At 40.9% G+C, this 22,417-nt stretch overlaps 1 protein-coding gene across 1 annotated transcript in view; it reads left to right on the plus strand.

The window, feature by feature from the left end:
• The first annotated feature begins 601 nt into the window (after positions 1-601).
• The window catches only part of LOC121850050 (slit homolog 2 protein-like), a 47,840-nt gene continuing 26,024 nt past the window's right edge, over positions 602-22,417 (plus strand). Inside the window, exons 1-2 of the mRNA XM_042340065.1 lie at positions 602-1,545; positions 19,900-19,971. Coding sequence (XP_042195999.1) covers positions 1,373-1,545; positions 19,900-19,971 — 245 coding nt within the window. The 5' untranslated portion in view covers positions 602-1,372. The remainder of the gene's footprint in view (positions 1,546-19,899; positions 19,972-22,417) is intronic.

Genomic DNA, 22,417 nt, shown 5'->3' on the forward strand with positions numbered 1-22,417 from the left:
GCTACGTTCACCTACAAAAAACACTCAAACTACTCTTTACAGTAAAATCCTATGAAAGGCTTTGAAATGTCTTGATAGTGAGATAAAGCACAATGCTGAATGCAAGGATTATTATGATTATTATTACAGGAGACTACAAGCAAAGAAGCAGAGAAATGACTTAAAAAGTTACGGATAAAAGGAAATCTTTTGTTTTGGCCGCGGAATAGATTTACAAGAATCCACTTAAATAAATGGTTTCACATTCAACAATCTTGAGAGTCTCAATCTTCTATAGGAAAAGAAAAATGTATTCCAAATAAGTGACATTTAGTTAACAATAGGAACAGAGACATAGAGTGAGTAAGGAACAAAAAAACACAGAGGAAGAGAAGTGGGCAGTCAAAGGCTAAGACTGTGTGTAAGTAGGTGTGGGTGAGGGAGAAATTGTAAGAGAGAGAGAGTGTGTGTGCATGTGTGTGGGAGAAAGAGCGCAGCTTTCATTCTAACATGTTGGGTGACATCAGCAAGGAGGGAACCAGTAGAAACTTCAGCTGGGAATTTAGGGCGAGTATAAGAACTTTTATCTCAGAAAAGGCACTCCAGAGTGCAGAGCTAGGAAATGAAAGGAACTACTCCATGATTTTACAACAATCACAATAACAGCAGGAATGAGAGAAAGCTGGGATCAGTCTTAGTACTGGGAAAAGAACACAAACCAACCCAGGATCTGAGCAGAGACTGTCCCACTCCTTAAGTTTGTGAAGAGTAGCCTGTGAAGAATTCTGCATGAGTTTTGAGGGTATAAAGGGCTTGTGGACAGTGGTGTAGTTTAGTGCTGAGAGATTTGATGGATCAGAAGAGCTGAGAGAAGCTGGTCTCTTGTTTTTGCCTGGAGGCTCCCTTGGCTATTCTCTCCCAATCAAGAGGATTTAAAAAAACACACTGACTGATCAGGAATACTGTTCAGTCAGAAAAAGCCTGCTGGCTGGAATTTCTTTTGAAAAGGAAAAAGTTTCAAGCTGTTTTGAGTCTTCTCCTGGTTGGTCAAGGAGTTTAAAGTGAAAGGTTTTGGAGGAAGGATTGTAGTCTGGAAACTGCATGTATAAAGGCTTCCAGGAATGTTGGAGTATTAGATTAAAGGTTAGGGGTCGGTGATTTGTAGTATAACAGGGTCCTCTGACTGCTGGATGTTTGAGGAGCAAGATATACTTCAGTGGGTATAAGCAAGAGCTGGGGGCTGTGAGTTTCACCAACTCTCTGCTTGTGAAAAAACTTTTTAAACTAATCGGAGGGAGGGAGAAGCTGAACTCTGACATACTTGTTCCTGCTGCTTGCAATCTTTTGCTGCTTGTACCTCTCTCACTCACTCTCCTCCACTTTGCCTTTCTTGATGGCTGGATTTAAGGACAGGATTCTGTGCTCTCTCATCCTCGCTCTGGTGTTTTGGGGACTTTGTGCCCACAGTTGCCCAAGTCGTTGCATCTGCTCTGGATCCAATGTGGACTGCCATCGTTTGGGATTAAAGTCTGTTCCGAAGGGAATACCAAGGAATACCGAACGGCTGTAAGTAAATCAAAATTCCAATAAAATGCATGTTTATTTCTTTCGATGAAAGATGTAAGATTGAAATAAAATAAAAAGATGCTAAGTACATTTTTAAAAGGTGTATATCAATATTAATTTGCTCGCGAATACTTTTTAAATCACGGCGAGGTCAATATTTCAAAGTTTCTTGATTTGTTTTTCTGGGGAGGGTGCATAGGTGAGCAATTGTGGGAACTGCCGAGAATGGCTAAGTGGTTGCCAACAGCAACATCTCCACTCTGTGCAGACGAGTGAACTCGTTGAAGTCCTTTTAGCCACACTGTTTCTGAGGTAGTTTGGGAAGGTGAGGAAATCAGATTATTCTGGATCGCAATGATATTGTACAGAAAACAAAGTAGAGAGCCCTTTGTGGTGATTAATGACATTGATGCATTCTGTACTCATCCCAGTGCTGTAATAAACCTCTACTGATGATGAGACACTGGGAATGCTAGCCATGTGTAGAGCAGTTAGATACTCGCGAGTGATTGAGGCACAAAACACATTGAGGGAGTTCAGGAGACACCATAAACTCCAAGAACAAAGTTTTTGAAAAGTTTAGAAGTTTTGATTGATCCTTGAACAGCGAGTATTTTTGGCAAACCAGCCAGTGTGGCTCCTTCACAGTAGGTGCTAGAGAATGGGCGGTGGTAGAAGTTAGAAGTCGTACTGGGGTCCAAAATGCGGTACTTGTAACCCATCCTGTCCTACAGGGAAGCAGATGTTAGCCCCACTGGCCTGTGGGATCTCCCCTCAGTCATATCCTGGAAACAGATTATGTCAGAGAGGAGTTCCTGCAGATCAGCAAGATGTAAATCCGACTCCCTGCAGGGCTCTGTGTTTCCAAATCCTTTTCCAAACATCACATTTTGCACCATTTCCTCAATCTGTCCTGTGGAGTGGGAAGGGCACAGAATTTAGACATGTTTTCCCCTCACCTGGATGATCCGCTGCTGGTGAGGGTCAGGGTCAGGTCGTTGCATGTTAATACCTGACGCTGTCCACATTTAAGCATTAGCAGCTGGAGTGTAGACCTATTAGCCAGATGATAACCTGCAATGAAGGAAGGTGGGAGCAACCATATCACATATTTTCTTACGCATACAGGGTTCACAACATCACTGCATTGGTTTAGATGAAAAAGGCCCTTCAGCCCATCTGATTTTATCCCTCCAAAACACCCACCTTGCCTTCCCCCATCACAGCATCAAGCTGCTTTCTAAATGAGTCCAGTGGCCCTGGTAACCTGTTCCAGTCACTGATTACCCTCTGCATAAAGAAGAACTTCCTGATATGTGTCCTGAAATTGCTCTTTACAACTATGTCCTTTTGTTCCACTGTTGGGTTTTAAAGTATTGATCTGGGTTTACTTCTTCAATCTCATTCAAAATTTTGTTCAAAATCTCTGAATCGTCTTCTCTCAAGGCTGAAAAATTGTCTCTGGTTATTCAAAGTTCCTTGGTGGTCCCTGTGTATGTGGAGGCGAGCACAGGATCAGATTCGGGGTACGATGTCTCCCATAGTCTGTTAACCCAGGCAATGGCCACCTGGTGAGGTTCCAGAGAAACAATATCTTTGTAGAAGAAGAAAACAATATCTTCGTACAAGAAGAATAGAGCCAAAAGGCTTCAGGAGAGGTGGTCACTTGTTGAAGATGAATTAAACAAAATAACCCTGGATATATCCTCACTGCCGTCAGTATGTGTGGGGGAAGGGCAAGTATCCATCATGGCTCTAGACTGCAAACACAGCTGTCGCGGTTGCCTTAGCACTGGGATTTAACCAACTATTTCTAATGTGAAGAATAAATATTGCTGCTAATTACTGTTGTGATGTGTTAAATAAAATCCATTTGTGCCCAAGCGCTGTTGTTGGTGGAAGGGGGGGGTAAGGGCAAAATGGATCTTCGTTATCACATACACAGCATTATTGGGTAAACCTAAGAGCAGGTTACAGATCTCTACTAAATTTTACGAACTGTTAGGACAGAACCTTGCTTGTCAGAACTAAACATTGTTAGAAATTAATCAAAAAATCTTTCACTTAAAAAAAAGCACTGTCTTGTGTTGTAGTCTCTACTTCGTTAGGATTCTGTGGCATCAGAATTACCTCTTCAATGAACTAACATTTTTAAAAGGATTGCACTATCTTTAAAGATTTTATCTTTAATTAACACTAGTGTTTTGTGATGAGCTACAGGTTTTCCACTGAGTTGTTTGCTTTTTTGTACATTCCCCCCACCCCTCCCCTCGTGCCGTCCCCCTGCACATGTTCCATGAGTTAGAAACGCATAATAAGAAGATCAGTGATGCACTCGCCTTTCACCTCGAGGATTCTGGCTTGAATCCGTCTGAGATCAATGAGGCGAAAGTCTTTCTGTTACAACCTTATTAGAGAAAGCCAAATACACCTGGCCAGTCTTATCTCCATAGTTAATGGGTCGTCCATAAACTTGGCACAAATTGCAACTGAGCTAGTAATAATCCATGCTGTACTCTCCCTGTGGTGTGCTGGATGGGACTGTGTAAAGGGTTTCTTCCTCTGTATCAATCCCATTCTCTAATGTGGACTTCTGAGTGCTGGATGGAATAGTGCAACTGACCTGTGCTGACCCTGTCCTGGGAGCGTTTGACTCTAATAGAAGTATTGGGACGTCCTCCCGACGTGAAATGTGCTCTATAAATGCAATCATGTTGTTGTTGTTGTATTGTAGCAATAAGAAAAATGTTCTGACATTCCAGGTTGAATACAGCACAGTAAAGTTCCCTCTACACTTCCTCATATAACACTTCCAGATCATGTAGAGCACAGTTTATATATAGAATAAAACTCCCTCTACACTGAACCATCAATGACTTCCAGATCACATTTGACACAGGTTGGATAAAACATAAAGGTCTCTCTGATTCCTTTGGCAAGCACAACATTCACCAAACCTACCACCCCTCACCCCAATTTCCTGGACATTCTGAATTACAAGTCAATGGAAAAGTGAGGCATTGCCAGAAGCCCCTGTGCAGATGCACTCACTACATCGGCAGGGCCTGAGGTTTGCACTGACCATGAAGCCCAAGAGATTTCTTGGAGTGCGATACAACAGATACAAAGTCAAGTATATTCCAGCTGCACTTTCTAATCCTCGTAATCCATTGTTTTTTTAAAAAATAAGTAGTGTTGGCTGCTCTATTTTGTAAAGTCATTTCTCCCCTTCCAAAATCCTTTACCCCCAAACTATTTTTTTTCACACCCAAACCTCATGGTGAGCAGGTCACTAAAGTGCTCGGTACTATTCCTCCTGAACCAGTCACAGGAAGAAGGTCTGTCTAACTTATTCCTCCCTCTGCTTCAGCGCTCTCCCCAGGTCTGTAGAGAGAGAATCCACAGGAGAGAACCTTCGTGGGCTATGCCCTGATATAGTATTTTAATATGTGGAGTCTTGTAGTGTATTGATTAGAGGACCAGGGTTCGAGTCCTGGGCAGGGCGAAACATTAGGTAAATTTCCTTAATGCACATTCCTACGTTTACCTAGCAGTCAGTAGGAACCCAGTTGTTAGTCGATTGGCGGATCGCTTTCTGGGGGCAATAATCCCTTCAAAAGAAAATGTAGTCACTCTTTCCACGACTGTGCGTGACACTGCTGTGTGCAATTGGCTGCCACGTTTCACCCACAAAATATAATAATAATCCTTGTATTTGATAGAAACATAGAAACAGGAGTAGACTATTCAGCCCCTCGAGCCTGTTCTGCCATATTATAAGATTATGGCTGATCTGTACCTCAAATCCAGTTACTCGCCCTTGCCTCATATCCCTTAATACCCTGACTTACAATCTTTCTACCTCCGTCTTGAAAATATGAATGGATCCAGCATCCACAGCCTTTTGGGGGAGAGAATTCCAGATTTCCACTACCCTCTGGGTGAAAAACTGCCTCCTAATTCCACTCCTAAATGGCCTAGCTCTAATTTTAAGATTATGCCCACTTGTTCTGGATTCCCCCACCAGTGGAAATATAGGGCCTTATCACGTCTTTGAGATGTCTCAAAACGCTTCACAGAATATACTGTAAAGTGTATTGACCGTATATTTTGTGGTGAAATTCGGCAGCCAACTGAGCACAGCAGTGTCCCACAAACAGTCGTGGATTGAGTGACCAATTTATCATTTCTTTTTTCTTTGAAAAAGTATATAATTAATTGTCAATTCACTTTACAATATATTCTTTGAAGTGCCTTTATGTGATAAGGAGCGATATCAAATGCAAAGATTATTATTATTATTTACGATAAATCCAGTAACTTTGTCATCTGACTGCTTTAAGAGACTAAAAGTAAAATACCTTTTAATCACACAAGCATAGTTAGATGCTGAGTCTTTCTTTGATGTTATGAGAGTAAACTGTGTGTGTTCGTAAATTTAGATTATTTCAGTCAACGATCAAAAGTAAACCTTTAAGGTTTCATGTGATTTATGAGAGATTATGAGAGATGCGACATTGATTTCTGCAAAAAGTGATTTTAGAATAATTTTAGAAATTATTCCGTTTGTCACATTTAAAACCTTTTTCATTTGGAAGATTTTTCATTTGGAAGCAATGCAGATTGAAAGAGATGTATGAGAGAGGGAAGGCAAATAAGTGTTGGTGATATGAAGAGATAATGGAGGGATTAGAATCTTCCAGCACAGAAGGAGGCCATTCGGCCCATTATGCCTATGCTGGGTCTTTGAAAGAGCTATCCAACTGGTTCCATGCCCCCGCTCTTACTCCATAGCCAGCAAATGTTTCCTTTTCAAGTACATATACAATTTCCTTTTGAAAGCTACTATTGAATCTGCTTTCAACACACACTCAGGCAGTTCATTCCAGATAATAACAACTCACTGGGTTAAAAACATTTCTCCTTGTCTCTGGTTCTTTTGCCAATTATCTTAAATAATTGGAAAATTAGAGAAGTAATTCCCCACAAAGGATGTCCTGATCTCTGCTGTATAGCTAAGGGAGTGCTAAGTTTGAGGCCAGACATTTCCCCAAATCAATTGGGTATCTTCAGCATTATCCCCTTTGTGAGTCAGTATAGATGCTTTATGGAACACTTCAACTGCCTTTCCTGACTAGAAGAGACCGATAAATTTTAAATGTTCTTGTTGATTCCAGTTTAGTTTGGTGGTTTAGAGTTCTAGTAATATTGGGATTTTTATTTTGAGCTGGGTTTAATTCAACTGAAACCTCTTGGATCTGAGCCAGGTTTTGTTAATGTTGGTGACTTTAACTCAGCCGTTTTGGTATTTTTAAAGTCTGGGATTGTATTCAAGCAGTCCGGGTTCAATGTGGGTCAAACTGAATGAAATCCAAATCGCATTAAGTCATATCCTTGGCCAGAATTATTTTTCAAAGCTCTTCCTATCTTTTTCCAGCCTTATATTCTCTGTTTAGCATTTGTTTGTATCTGTACAAGGTCTAAGTAGTTGTAGCCTGTGGACTTGGCTGAGGATCAAGCCAGAGAAGGACATACTTCAAACCTGTAATTGTATATGTTAGGCACATCATTGCTTGAGTTTGTTACTATCGTAGATCTTGCTTTTATAGGTTAGATTGATTTAACTGCACCTTTGAATATAACAAATGACGCTTATGTCTCCTTGTTCCTTGGATCAGTGTCCAAATCCTATCTTAATTTTCAAATCAATAAATTCCACTTTGCCACAATGCTTCCTGTCTGCCCACACTGATTGACACATCGCAACTATTCACTCATCTACAGCATTTGCTCACGGTACCATTCCCCATCTCAATGCAACATTATCTGCTTAACATAGTGTTTAACTCCTTTTCCTAGAGAAACCAAAAAAAGGGGCCCCTAGTTTGAAAATACACTTACCACTTGACCCACTTTCCACTCTAGATTATTTAACTTTATTTTTCATGATATTTGTAGCTGTCTAAAACAGAAACCTTTTTATAATGATTATGAAGATTTGCTATGATCTACATCCAATAAATATAGCCCTTCTCTTCAGTAATTGAGAAAAACATCTTTGGCCCATGAGGGTATCCTTTATTCTTGACTTTGTTCAAATGTGATCTTGCTGACAATATTGGATGCTCTCCTCTTAAATCATCCTTGCTTCAATTGGTCCATTATATCAGAGCTGCCGTTAACCTTGTTCTTGTCAATATCTGTCTTTAATCTTCATGTGCACTGTTCGGAACTTTATGTCTTTTTGTATGCCCAATAACAGAGCTTCTTGAGTTTGCCTATGTGTGAAAGATTTTGTCTTCTCGGGTTAATAGACTCTCTGACCCTTGGATAACTTCCCTTTGATTTATTTCCCCCTTCCTCTGTGGAGAAGAACTGACCTTCCTCCGTGCCTTCCAATACAATATGGATGTTTTGGAACTCACCAAATGAATATGAATCATTTGCCCAACCTGTTGGGCTTCCCAGCTAATGCTATAAAACTCCCTGAAGTGAAACATAGTTTTTGCACAAAAAAAAAGCCTGGTTATCAGCCAAGAATGGTTACTATGATTCAGTGATTCAAATTCTGGCACCCGCAAAATTCTTCCCAAAAGAACACACAAAGTGGTGAATTTATTCATTTGAGCTACAATGAGCCATTAGAACAAATGGACAGGTTTAGATTTGCAAAGGGCAATTTCCAGACATTAGCCAGGAAGTATTTCTTTATATTGATGGCAATTAACAATTGGAACAGCTGACCAGGAAGGCTGGTTGATCTCATTTAAAAATCAGCTTGATGCAGTGATAGGAAGAAAATAAGGTGGGATCCAAACCAATCTTGTGATCTATGCCTTACTAAAACCCTTGAAAATGATTGAGACAGGAGTTGAACTTCTTTATCTGGGCATTTTTTAATTCTGTTTGTACAAGTCAAAACCAGCATCACAGTGAACATTCAGACACCTGATGTCATTGTTGAACTATGGCCAATTAGATAGCTGTCTGAGCAGAGTGCTTCACCTGGCAAGCCTTGTTTACCGGGTTCTGGAGGATGGGAAAGAGCCTATGGTGATTATGCCTTGAAGAACTGCTCCTTATGAGTGTTTTCTTTCATATCCAAGGTGCCCTGTACTCACGAAAAGATGTTTGGCAATGTTTAATCCATTTGTAAGTGCAAGCCGCAATGAAGGAAACGGCATTAAAAGTATTTTATTGCACCATTTGGATGTATCAATTTGGGGGGTAGCCGGGTGTCATGTATTGGACAACCATACTTAAGAGTATCCAAACCAGACCGAGAGTTTCACATATGGAGTCCTGTAGCTCAGTGGTTAGCTTCGCAAGCGAGAAACCTGGGTTTGATTCCTGGCAGGGCGAAATGTTGGCAAAGTTTCTTTAGTCCACATGCCTCTGTTTACCTAGCAGTAAGTAGGAATCCGGTTGTCAGTTGATTGGCAGATCCCTTTTCTGGGGTCACTTCAATCCACGACTGTTTGTGGGACACTGATATGTGCAATTGGCTGCCGTGTTTCACCCACAAATATACAGTTAACTCACTTTACAGTACATTCTGTGAAGTGCTTTGACACATCTCACAGACATGATAGGTGCTGGATCAAATGTAAGGATTATTATTATATGTGTTACACATGGAAATTTCCCTGGGTCTGGAATGGATGCACATTCTTTATCTTGAGAGATGAATCCTGAAGTAAGACAGTGAGTCTTTGTGATGGTAAAGATCCCACCTTTTGATAAAAGCACCTTTTAATAATGACGTATTCTTTTAAATGTCTTTTTTTCCACAGTAACGTAGGACTAGAAAAGATGTGGTGCATCTGGCTAATTCTAAAGCAAAAATAGCTGAATAAACCTCTCTCAAACCCTTCGATCAGTTTCTTTGCCTTATAGCTAATTGTCTTTTACATTAGCTGACACTATCTACTTCCACTGATGGTATGCCATACATTCAACATTAACCATAAAGTAATACATTTTGAACTTTCTAAATCCTGAGCTCAGGCTGCCTCCAACTTAGGGTCCATCCCAAAACTAGAAACCTGGGCCTCAGTTCCTGGAGATGTTAACAGTGTAGATGGAACTTCACTCTGTATCTACTGGCTGTGGTCACTGTTATTTTACCAGTTGTCTAGTAAATTCAGCCCTCTGTTTCTGAGCAGCAAATGCCACAAGAGTTACCGTAGGAGCAAGGACAGATCAAATGTTGAGGAATATTCTGCTGCTGTGTAACTGTGTAACTTGTATTTAGAGGAGCTGGATAGAGCTCTGTATATTTTCTGAAAGCAGGAACATCAAAGGCAATGGATCAATTTCCGGCGTAATGGATTATGGATGAAATTATTTTAAAATCTGAAATTTGTCATGTGGAGTAAGTGTGAAACTTTTCATAACAAAACATAACAATTTACTCTCTTGTATCTTGCATTATTTTGTCTCTAGATAAGTGCAAAACTGAGAATTGTATATAAATACACATAAATGCCTGAGGCTATGAGTAGCATATTGAAGTTTTTTGCATGAAATTATGACAAAACTTTGAACTCTTTGAAGGCTGAATGTCTTAAGGATAAAATTACCTTCAAAATGCTGGCATTAAAAGTTGAAAAATAATACCTTTGTAATTGCTTTTTACCTTAGTTATCATTAATACAATATCGAAGAGTGAAATCCCACATAAACACCCTGGAATGTGTGTTTTAGATATTAGGTAGGGTATCCTCGATGCTTGTCACATGAGTGAAAGGTTAATGACCAGAGAAGAATGGATCATTCAAAGTTTGCCAAAGCTGGTGCAAGCTAACCAGAACCAGATGCTTGAGCGCATTTGTTTTTTTTCGTCCACAAACTCATTGTTGGTTATAATAAAATAGCTTCCATGCAGAAGACTTATTCTTGTTCCGTGTTCATTAACTTGCTCAAGGGTGTTTGCGTCTCTTCAAAGATTTGCATACAATAATCTGTGTCTTTCAGCACAAGTTGAAATCCGCACAGACTGCCCTAGGACATGCCTCAATTTAAAAAGGGTGGTTTCCATGTGAATCAAAGGGGAACTTCTTGGTTTTTTTTCGAAAAATGAGTGAGCACCTCTGCTGACCTTTTGACATCACTCACTGGCAGCAGTGAGCTGTGCCGATTCAAAGGTTGTAGATTCCAGATCTCTACTAGGGCAGCAGTAGGAGAACAACAACTGGTCTCCCATTTCTGATCCTTATTGAGGGACCTTTACTAGAAGATATGAATGTGAGGAGGGCAGAGGGCAGGATTAGATTTGGCCAAGACTTGGCCACTTCTCATTGGTTGAATCCCCAGATTTCCTTTCTACCCCACATCCGTCTCCTGACCAAGACTGCTTTTTTCCACCTCCATCACATTGCCCGCCTCCGTCCATATATCAAGTCCGCAGCAGCCAAAATCCTCGTCCACGCCCTTGTCACTTCCCGGCTGGACTATTCAAATGTCCTCCATGCTGATCTCCCCAGCTCCACCATACACAAAATTCAATTAATTCAGAACTTTACCACCCGGATACTATCCAGCACAAAACTCCGTACTCACATCACACTAGTTCTTACCAGGCTACACTGGCTGCCAATTACCGAACGCATTGACTTCAAGATCCTCTAACTTGTTTTCAAATCCCTTCAGGCCCTCGCGCCTTCCTACCTATCCGCTCACCCTCCACTCCACCATCCGCTGCTTCTGTTTGTTTGGCTCTGGCCTCTTGTTCGTCCCTCACCCCCTCCGCTAAAGCATCGGCGGCTGTGCTTTCAACCAGTATGGCCTGAAGCTCTGGAACTCTCTCCCTCCATCCCTCCGGCCCCCCCTCCCCACATTCAAATCCTGCCAAAAGACCTTCCTTTTTGATTGTGCTTGTGGTCATCTCCCCACTTCTTCGCTTCCTGGCTCAGGGTCAGAATCCGGGACACTACCCCATGTGAAGAGCGCTATATAAAAGTTGTTGTTGAATACCGTGCGAGCACTCACTGTCAAAGCTCATACCTGAATAATGTCCATTTATGCAAGGAACTTGAGAGTGCCAATAGGAATTGAATGGAATTGAACTATCTGTATTCTGCCATTGGACTCCTGTAGCATATTGGTTAGAGCACTCGCCTTGCAATAAGAGGACCTGGGTTTGACTTCCAGGCAGGGCAAAACCTTAGGCAAATTTCCTTATTCTACATACGTCTGTTTACCTACCAGTAAATAGGAACCCGATTGTTAGTCGAATGGCAAATCACTTTATGGGGGTAATAATCCCTTAAAAAAAGAATTTGGTCACTTAATCCACGACTATTTGTGGACCACTGCTGTGTGCAATTGGCTGCTGGTTTTCGCCCATAAAATAAATTCACTTTTACAGAATATTATTACAACAACAAGATTCCATTTATTCCATTTACGTGAAGTGCTTTGAGACATCTCAATGATGTGATAAGGTAGTATATCAAATGCAAGTATTATTATTATTCACCCTTCTCCCAGCATCATATCTTTATAAATGATCTGGACTTGGAAATTTTACTCCCTATACTCAAGTTTGCAGATGATACTAAGCTAGAAAAAGCAGTAAATGATGAGGAAGATAGAAGCAGACTATAAAGGGCAATAGACAGACTTTTAAAATGGGCAGACACGTGGCAGATGAAGTTTAATGTGGAGAAATGCGAAGTGATACATTTTGGGAGGAAGAATGTGGAGAGGCCATATAATCTGATGGTAGAATCTTAAAAGGAGGTGAAGGAACAGAGAGACCTGAGGGTTCATATTAATAAATCTTTGAAGGTGGCAGGACAGGCCGATAAAGCTGTTAAAAAAAAAGCATACGGATACTAGACTTTATAAACAGGAGCATAGAATACAAAAGTCAGGAAGTTACAATGAACCTTTATAAAACACTGGTTAGGCCTCAGCTGGAGACTGTGTTCAGTTCGGGGCACCACACTTTAGGAAGGATGTCAAGGCATTGGAGAGGATGCAAAGGAGATTTACCAGGATGGTACCAGAATGAAGCACTTCAGTTATGAGGAGAAGCTAGAGAAGCTAGGATTATTCTCTTTGGAGCAGAGAAGGTTAAGAGAAGACTTATTAGAAGTTTTCAAAATGATGAGGGGATTTGATAAGGTGAACAAGGAGGAACTATTTCCACTGGTGCGTGGTCCGTAACCTGAGGACACCGATTTTAAATATGTGTTAAAAGAAACAAAGGGGAGGTGAGGAGAATTTTTTTCACACAGCGCGTTGTTCATTATCAACCTCATTATCAACCTCTCCTTATCCACTGTCATTGTTCCCACCCTTCTAAAAACAGTTGTCATCGTCCCCATCCTCAAAAAATCTTCCCTGGACCCATCACTACTCTCCGGCTATAGCCCCATCTCCAACCTCCCATTTCTCTCCAAGGCCCTGGAGCAAGTTGTTGCGCCCAGCTACCAATCAGCATTGACTTCTCTGGTATAAAAGACTATTGCAACTATTTATAGCATAGTTGTTAAATGAAATAGAGGGGAGGTGAGGAGAAATTTTTTCACACAGCGTGTTGTTTGGACCTGGAATGCATTGCTGAAAGAATGTTGAAAGCTGATTCGATAACAACTTTTAAGGGAGAAGTAGATAATTATTTGGAGAGTACAAGTTTGCAGGGCTTTGGGGAGAGTGCGGGGGAGTGAGATTGATTTGAGAAGCTCTTTTTAAACAGCCAGCACAGACACGATGGGCTGAATGGCCTCCTTCTGAGCTGTATAATTCTATGATTACAACAAACTGACATTTCACAAAAACGAAAACAAGTTACAATAATCACGATAGAGTAGACCTGATTATACTGAGCCAACCATTCATTCTCTGTGCGAAATACCAAACGCAATGCACAAGGCCATGAATCAAGGTAGGGTTAATACCACTTGCACACACTAGCTCATTCAGCTCTTTAATTGGGTAACTGCAATATTTTTGAGTGTTTATTTTAGCAATGTATCATGTGGCTATAGTTGCTAAAATTAGCAATTCTATTATTTATTTAAAATGGGCAGAGGAATGAGAGGGATCACAATGTTTAGTGATTTCTGTGCTGGATCCCACAGCCTCCAAAACATATGCATTTGCCCTGCTTCATCTGAATTGCCAATTTTCAGCCGTTGAAACAATTATCCCCTCCCCCCAAAGATCAGTTGCCAGGTTTGAAACAAGGTTTGAAGTTTCAGTGTAAGTAAAGTACCTCTCAATCGGTCACTTTAACTGAGGACAGGATGGGGCCAAAGAAATAGCCTGCCAATACTTGCCATCAAGGCTTACACTGAATAATAGCTATTTGGATGAGGTACTGGATGGTAAGTGGCTCCTACCTATAGTAGGCAGAGTCTATACAACAATCTTGGCTAATGTCCCAAACCTTTTAAGGCTAAAGGGTGGGATTCCTACCCAATAGTCAATAGAATGAAATAGAAACACACACTGTTTGTATTGGCTCTCTGGACAGAATCCCAACCCTCTTTGAGGTTAGCTTCTACTGCTCCCATTCTCCCTTTCTGAATGTCTGCCATTTTGATTTTTGTCTTTTATCTCAATGACTTTCTCTACCTCTATGCCCATTCTATGTTTCGCTGACTAACCCTACACTGTACTAAAGTCACACTTACATTCACATTGGCAAGAAAATCCAGTTGTGCATATGCAAAGTTACTAAGGAACTGAATAAATCTCGGCCCTAATAACCTAGCGACTTTGCATTGTGCACAACTGGATGTCTGATTCTATTCAGTATCACAATGGAGAGGACTGGGATTCTATTGCAAAAGCCGTAGAAATAAAGTTCAGGAAGCTATCACTGGTATTGGAGAGTGTAGCCAAATAGAAGGAAAAAAGGGGCCAAATTCCTTCAGGAGAGGGAATTAACAACAGAGAAGCAAAAAGTACATGCTTAGCTCAATATTAAGACACTGTTGGTTCAAAAGTAATAATACATGTTAATAATAATACTTGCATTTGATATAGTGCTTTATCATATTGTGATGTTGAAAAACCCTTCACAGGATATAATGTAACGTGTAGTGACTGCGTATTTCGTAGGCGAAACACAGCAGCCAGTTTTGCACAGCAATAACCCATAAACAACCATGGAGTGAGTGAACAATTTTATTTGGGGGATTGTTGGCCAAGATACTGGGAGAAACTCTTCTCTTTTTACATAATAGGATCTTTTAACGTCCACCTGAACAGGCAGACGGGACCTCAGTTTAATGTCTCATCCGAAAGATGGCACCTCCAATAATGCAGCACACCCTCAGCATTACACTGGAGTGTCAGCTTATGCTAGGCTTGAACCCACAACCTTCTGACTCAGCGGCAAGTGTTCTACCACTGAGCCAAGCTGAAACTGTGTTGCTTGGAAAAGGAGAGGCAAGGATAATGTTAAATCTACACGATGGTGAGAAATATGCGCTGGCCACCTGATTCCATTAGGATTTTATACCTGACATTTCTTTACATTTGCTTCAGCTTCTGTTTTTGATAATTGTCTTTTTTCATATTGGTATAATTTTTTTAATTTCAAGGATATTGCATTTATGGTCAGGTTGTTACTTCCCCTCTATGATGTGGTGGCAATTTTCAAGTGATAATGGGGCTGTTTCCAATGAAGTTGATTAACACAGACATTTCTTCATGGCAATTTTCACGGTAGTTGTGATGTAGCAATGATTGACAGGTGTGTTGCGTTGGCTTTGACTAGGAATTGGAAGCACCTGTTTGAAATGTAAAATGAAGAATGCAGTAATTCTATCCAGTCAGAATGACAGCCATCTTGCCTGTTACACTTGGCTGTCTGCATACCCCCTATCACAGAATCACAATGGTCTTCGAATGTTGAAGAGAGACAGTAGAGCTTAATCTGTTCTCATCAGGGAAAAAGAATATTGAAATGCAACTTTAAAATAATACGGGAAAGGATTGATGGTGTGTTGCAGAGAGCAGAGCCCCCTATTAACAGGTGTTTAAACCTTGTGTCTTATTTTGCACTAAAACCTTAATATCCAGCACTATATTTAATACATTCAGATATCAATCGAATGGCAACACTATCTTTGTGACTGGAAAAATATGTTGTTCGGTACCTCTCACCTTTTATTCTAGATCGGTTGGAAGGTACAAAACTTGGGAGCAGATTTGCGCTGAGTTGGTAACTAGCAACATTTTGGCTCTGCTCTTTCAAACAGTTCAGAGAAGTTAGATTGTTGAGCTATGAAGACCAGCCACAACTGAGTACAAATCTGCTCCCACGTTGAGTCTTTCTTTGGGCGGGGAAGAAAGTCACAAACGGTGTTTTTAAATCATGATTATCTCCACAACAAAGGGAGGCATTATTTCAAAGGAGTTGGCACCCAAATGTGTTTGTGGGTTAGGCACTAAAATTATGATTATTGTTATGTTCTATTGAAACAGGGTGGGGTTCTTCTCACAAAAAAACTGAAATACTCTATAGGGTAAGAATGATATAAATGAATAACTATAACTGTAATTAATACTTCCTATTGTCTTTTCAATTGCAATGATACAACAATTCAGCAAAGTTAACGTTTGAACGATAATTCCAGGTACTTCCTACTCTTGGCTTGTTGCAGGATTGGAATATTCCTTCCTTTTTCTCATCTTTGGTTATGATTCATGCTGGGTGTAGTTCCTTAAGTGTCAGTTTCCCTCACACACGTTGGCACATGTGAGCCTCGTCAGGGAATATTGGAGCATTATGCAGCAAAGAGGACACCTGGATCCCATTCTGTCCTTAGCCTATATCAACTTGTTCATTGACCCTGTGGAGCAGAAACCCTGACTCGTTACTTTTCAAGATCCTAGCATGGGTTGTGGGTAAGGGCAAATGAAGCACTGATACTCTAGCTGACATCAGCGACCTTATCGCAGATGAAGAATCAAATATAAGATTTAGTACGACATTATGCAAGCATTTGCCCACATTACATTTATTGTGGGCTTGTAATGGATGGTTGGCAATATCCAGGAGAGTGTTTGATATGTTGACATTGGATCATATCTTCATCATGTGCTGCTGAGCTGCTGCCTTTTCTCATCAGACTGATATCTGTTTCTGAGGCTTGGTCAGGGCTGTCGTTCTCATTTGAAACATTAATACAACACAAAATTACATTTGTATAGCACCTTTCACATTGGGAGGATGTCACAAAGAGTTGGAGTTAACAGACTCCTGTAGTAATGACACTGGAGATGAGGACTGAAACTTCCATATCCCTTGAAGGGATTCACTGACCTTGGAACCTTGCTTGGCTATTTGTATAAGTGAATTTTTCACTTACAAATACAGTCAGTGCTCTAACCAGAAATGGAGTCATGTAGCGTATTGGTTAGAGCACTCGCCTCACAAGCGAGAGGACCTGAATTCAATTCCTGGGCAGGGCAAAACCTTAGGCACATTTCCTTATTCTACATGTCTGTTTACTTGGCAATAAGAAGGAACTCGATTATTAGTTGATTGGTGGATTGCTTTCCGGGGTTAATAAACCTTCCAAAAAAGACTGGGGCACTCAATCCATGACTGTTTGTAGGGCACTGCTGTGCACAATTGGCTGCTGTGTTTCGCTCATAAAATATACAGTTAATTCACTTTACAGTAATCCATGCATTTGATATCCTTGCAAAATAATAATAAATAATCCTTGCATTTGATATAGTTCTTTATCACGCCTTTGAGACGTCTCAAAGCACTTCACAGAATATACTGTAAAGTGAATTGACTGTATATTTTGTTGGCGAAACACGGCAGCCAATTATGCACAGCAGTGTCCCACAAACTATCATGAATTGAAGTGACTAATTTATTATTATTATTTTTTGAAGGAGTTATTACTGCCGGAAGAGTGATCCACCCATCGACTAACAACCGGGTTCCTACTAGGTGAACAGAAATGAATGGAGAGTAAGGAAACTTGCCCAACATTTCGCCCTGCCAGAAATCAAACCGAGGTCCCTCGGTTTCGAGGCGGTTGCTCTAACCACTGAGCTACAGGACTCCATGAATATAGTTAATTTACTTCACGGTATATTCTGTGAAACGCTTTGAAACATCTCAATGACATGCTAAGGCGCTATATCAAATACAAGGATTATTATTATTAAACTCTGTAAAGGCACTGTATTAGATACAAGAATAATTATATTTTATATATATCAAATCAAATGTTATTTATTATTTTACCCCGACTTGAGTGATGAAAGTAAATCCTCACATGTATTGTATTGGTGATTGACACCCTGTTCACCGGAAGATTATGACAGTATTCACTAAACGAACATTTCACAAGATCATTTATTAAGTCCAATGTGTTTACCCAAGAGGGTTGACTATACGGAAGCTGTGCACAGGGATTGAGTGATTCATGTGATTACAATGATCACTGCGGTTAATCGGGAATGTTGGATTTCAAACGTTCCACTCTGTGTGGGTAAAGTTTCAAAGCGTTGTGCTCACATCTGTTGAAGCACTCTTGGGGTCAGGAGCTGCTCAGGCACAGGCCCCCAGAGCCAATCTACAGAGGCTCACTGCACCCATCCTCCACAGCTTGGCAAACTCCACATCCCAATTGCCATATCCCGACTGCTTCATCTAAGGGAGAGAACTATTTCAGTCTTATATAATAATGTAATAATCCTTGCATTTGATATCGCACCGTATCATGTCAATGATCTTGAAGTGCTTCACAGGATACACTGTAAAGTGAATTGACTGTGTATTTGTGCATTTTTTTCCAAAGGGGGATATCTAACCATCTCTTTGAAACATAATTAAAATAATTATTATGCTTAATTAAATATAGTGAGAAATGAGCACCTAAATTGTTTTGTTGTAGATTTTCCATTTTGAAACATTGAGTTGCATTACTAGGATAAGGACGCCAGCACATCTGACCAGTATAAAATATCAGTTTATTCCTGTTAATTTAGTTCTCTCTCACTTCCCTGCCTGTACTGTGTTACTTTACTGTACACCTACTGATGTCAATCCATTACCCTCGCACTGCCATCATCCATAACAGCAGCCTGTGTTACTGACTGTATCTCTGCCGATGTTAATCCAGCTCCATTGTACTGTCAAGCTTCCTGTTTTATATGATTGTCTCTCTGCTGATGTTAATCCAGCTCCCTCACACTGTCGGGCTCCCTGTTTTACTGACTGTACCTCCACTGATGACAACGCTGTCGGGCATAGTGTCTCCTCCCAGACAGCTCCTTCTGTTACTGCTGACTGCATCTTTATTGATATTAATCCAGCTCCCTCACTCTGTGAATCTCCCCCTGGTTGCCACAATACTGACATTCATCACACCGTGTAAATAAAAACATTCAAGAGCTCAGCAAAAATAGAAAAATAAGCTTTAATAATTTCTTCTTAAGTTTTAAGAAGGATTTTTAAGTTTGCATAGAATTGTGGAAAATTCCTTGTTAACTTGAAACCAGGTTTTCCTATGTTCTTAAAAAAAACTGAACTGTCTTTTAATTTAAGCCTGTATTCAAGAATTTTCCACAGTTGTGCTGATCTTAAATCTTGAGATGAAATAGCCCTATAGACTAAGACTAGATGGAATTTCAAGCTAGATGTCCCCATGCTCAGAGTGCACAATTCTTGCTACGTGATTTTGGAGAAGCACCAAGCAGGGGCCAGGTGTGAATGAAATCTGAAGGCAAAAGCTCCATGTGTTAATAAGCTCCAGATGCCTCGCTGCAGACAGGCCCCGCATGTCCTGGGGGGATGGGGGGTGTCCCAGCGGCAGGGAAGCAAGGCTGGCAGCGAGTTATGAGCAGCTTCAGACACACAACTTTGGTGATGTCATAAACCAAGAGGGAAGCTTGAGTGATTTAAGGTCCTGAACCCAGCCCAATGTTCCTGCACTCACCAGTTAGTTATTGGTACTTCTTTGTAATATATAGCCTATAATTAAAGTTTATTAACTTTTTTTAAACTGTCTATATTGAACAATGTTAAGCACAAGGGAGATCTCCCACAATACAGAGGTAATGAAGTTAGTAACGTCAATATCAGGAAATAAACAACAACAACTTAATTTATATCATAAAAAACATATGTTTGAGCATTTACAAGATTCAGCCTTCAACAAATAGTGCCCCAAAGCCTTTTATTGTGCCAGAAGGGATATGAGTTGCATGCTATGTTCACCACAATATCATAGTGATACATTTCAGTTGTCATGCTGTGTGTCTGTGAACAAATCAAGGTTTCCTGGAAAGGTCTTCTGAAAGTGCTGGGCCCTTTAAGAGGATGTGGTGAATACACTTATTCATTTGAAATCTTTTTCTTTGCAGTGATCTGGATAAGAATAACATCACACGGATCACCAAGACTGACTTTGTGGGGCTGAAAAATCTCAGAGTCCTGTAAGTAAAATACATTTCTGTTTTCAGTTCTAGGTACTGACCACAAAAAAGTTACTTTTCCCTGACCCTCCCTTAGAACAACCCCCTTAGAACCATAGATATTTATAACACAGAGGATGGCCATTCGTGAGTCTCCATTAAGAGCAATCATTTCAGTCCCAGTTACCTGCCCTTTCTCCATACTTCCTGTACTCCTGATTCATTTTTAGGTATTTATCTAATTCCCTTTTGAGAGCCAATATGGATTCTGCTCCCTGCAGGGGATTCCATCTCTTAATTACTCTGGTGTGAAAAATTTCTCTGAAGCGCTCAGTTTGCTTGTTTGCAAACTATCTAGTCAATGACTCACTGACCAGTCACTGAATTACTAGCCAGAAGGTAGCTCTGGAACAATGAGCTCTACAAGACCTGGGAGGGTGATGTCTTTTCAGTGGGAAGTATTTATCTAAGCAGCACTTACTGAAACCAGCTGGCATCTGCCAACATGCTCTGGGTGTATAATTATTCTGTCCCACTGTACGTCAGTTACTGGGGTTGATTTAATATTGTTTAGTATAATATAGCATTAGAAACAATACATGAGCAGTTATTGATTCATTCTGACCAGGAGTTTCCTAAACTGTTTGGATTAAGCATTGTCCCACTGTATACGTTAACCATGAATAATAGCTAGCCATGAAACCAAGAGTGTTTATTAGTTAGCAAAAGTCTTCCCAACTGTAATTTATCCAGTCGTTTTTAAGCTTTGTTTAGTATTTGACCATTACACAGGAAAAGTACATAGAAAGAAGAGTTTGTTAACAGAACAATCAAGAACTCCTCAAAGTTTTGTTAATTAAAGGAGAAGAGTAACTTTATCCAAAGTAAGATAGACTACAGTGCAATTGCTATGAGATGGCTGTGAGTGTGTCACAGTCAGGATGGTTGGGTGACCTAGTGTACTGTGAGTCCAGCTCTGTACATTACTACAACAACAACTTGTACTTATATAGCGCCCTCCAAGCAGGGTAGCGTCTCAGAGCGCTTAGCATTGGTGGAGCATGGCTCCAAGCCGGTGGGAGGTGCCCTTAGGTACCAAAGAGGAAAGTTATCAGGTGGAACTTGAAAGAGGGGAAAGAGGGGGCAAGGTGGAGGGATTGAGGGAGAGTGTTCCAGAGTTTTGGGGGGTAGTGGCTGAAAGCACGACCTCTGATAGTGGGGCGGAGGGTATGAGGAACGAGCAGGAGGTGCCAGGTGGTGGATTGGGGAGTGAGGAGGTCGGAGAGGTAGGGAGGTGCCAGGGACTGAATGTATTTGAACACCAGAGTGAGGATCTTGAAGTCGATCCATTCAGTGATGGGGAGCCAGTGGAGCATGGCCAGAGCTGGTGAGATGTGGGTACGGAGTTTGGTCGGGGTCAGTATGCAGGTGGTAGAATTTTGAATGAGCTGATCTTGTGAATGGTGGAGCTGGGGAGACCGGTGAGGCGTGCGTTGGAGTAATCCAAGTGGGAGATGACAAATGCATGCACGAGGGTTTTGGCTGCATTAAATAGATCAGGCCTTTGTTAGTTGACAATGGAAAGTAATTTGATTGGAGCTTTTCTTCAGTGTGTGGGTGATGTATCTTGTCAAACTCCTCATGTTCTCTCCTAACTTTTACCCTCTCAAAGGAGGAAGTGGAGTGGAAAATAGCATCCTCTTATCACACTGAAACTTTTTCAGACCCATAAAGTGGTGTGGACTGACCTGCCTGCACTTACCAACAAGCACGGGGGGAAATATTAGAAGCTGGGTCCTCTCAAGAGCACCGTCAGTAGAAGAAAGAATGATTGTGGTGGAGAAACAAATGTGGCCAAAATTATTGCATTGTAAACTTCAAAAGTTTCCAAATACCACAGGAGTCCTGTGTGCAGAGGATGGTTCTTTTCACCCTCCAGATCCTCCCCATCACTGGTCTGAGATAACAGTAGTGCCTGCTCGGAAGCGATGATTTGCCTGTGGCCCAGAAGACAATGATTTGTTGCCACCATCGGTGGTCAGGTTTCAGTTTATCAGTCTTCATTCTTTAGAATTCCAACTCAGAGTCCCTACGACTAGCCCTTTCCCTCACCTCCTTCACGGTATGCCTAAAGATCTTCCTCTTTGACCATGGCTTTGGTCTTCTGCCCCACACCCCTCTGCTCCCACCCCCAGTTTGGGTGCAACCCTGGTGTATAAAGCAACTTAGGACTTCCTCCTGATGCGAAACACACTATATACATGTAAATTTGTTGTTATTATTTGTTCAGTGTAATTCACTTGTTACAAATAACTATGAAACTGACTGTTTTTAGGGGCTATTGAGCAATATAGCACTCCAACTGATTCTCTTTAACGATTTTTATGATCTAACACAGGGAAAGTTTCAAGATACTCTAGCTTGTTTTTGATCAAAGACCCAATGAGGAATTGGGATTCCTGATGGG

This window comes from Callorhinchus milii, unplaced genomic scaffold (genome assembly GCF_018977255.1).
Source record: "Callorhinchus milii isolate IMCB2004 unplaced genomic scaffold, IMCB_Cmil_1.0 Scaffold13, whole genome shotgun sequence".
NCBI lineage: Eukaryota > Metazoa > Chordata > Chondrichthyes > Chimaeriformes > Callorhinchidae > Callorhinchus > Callorhinchus milii.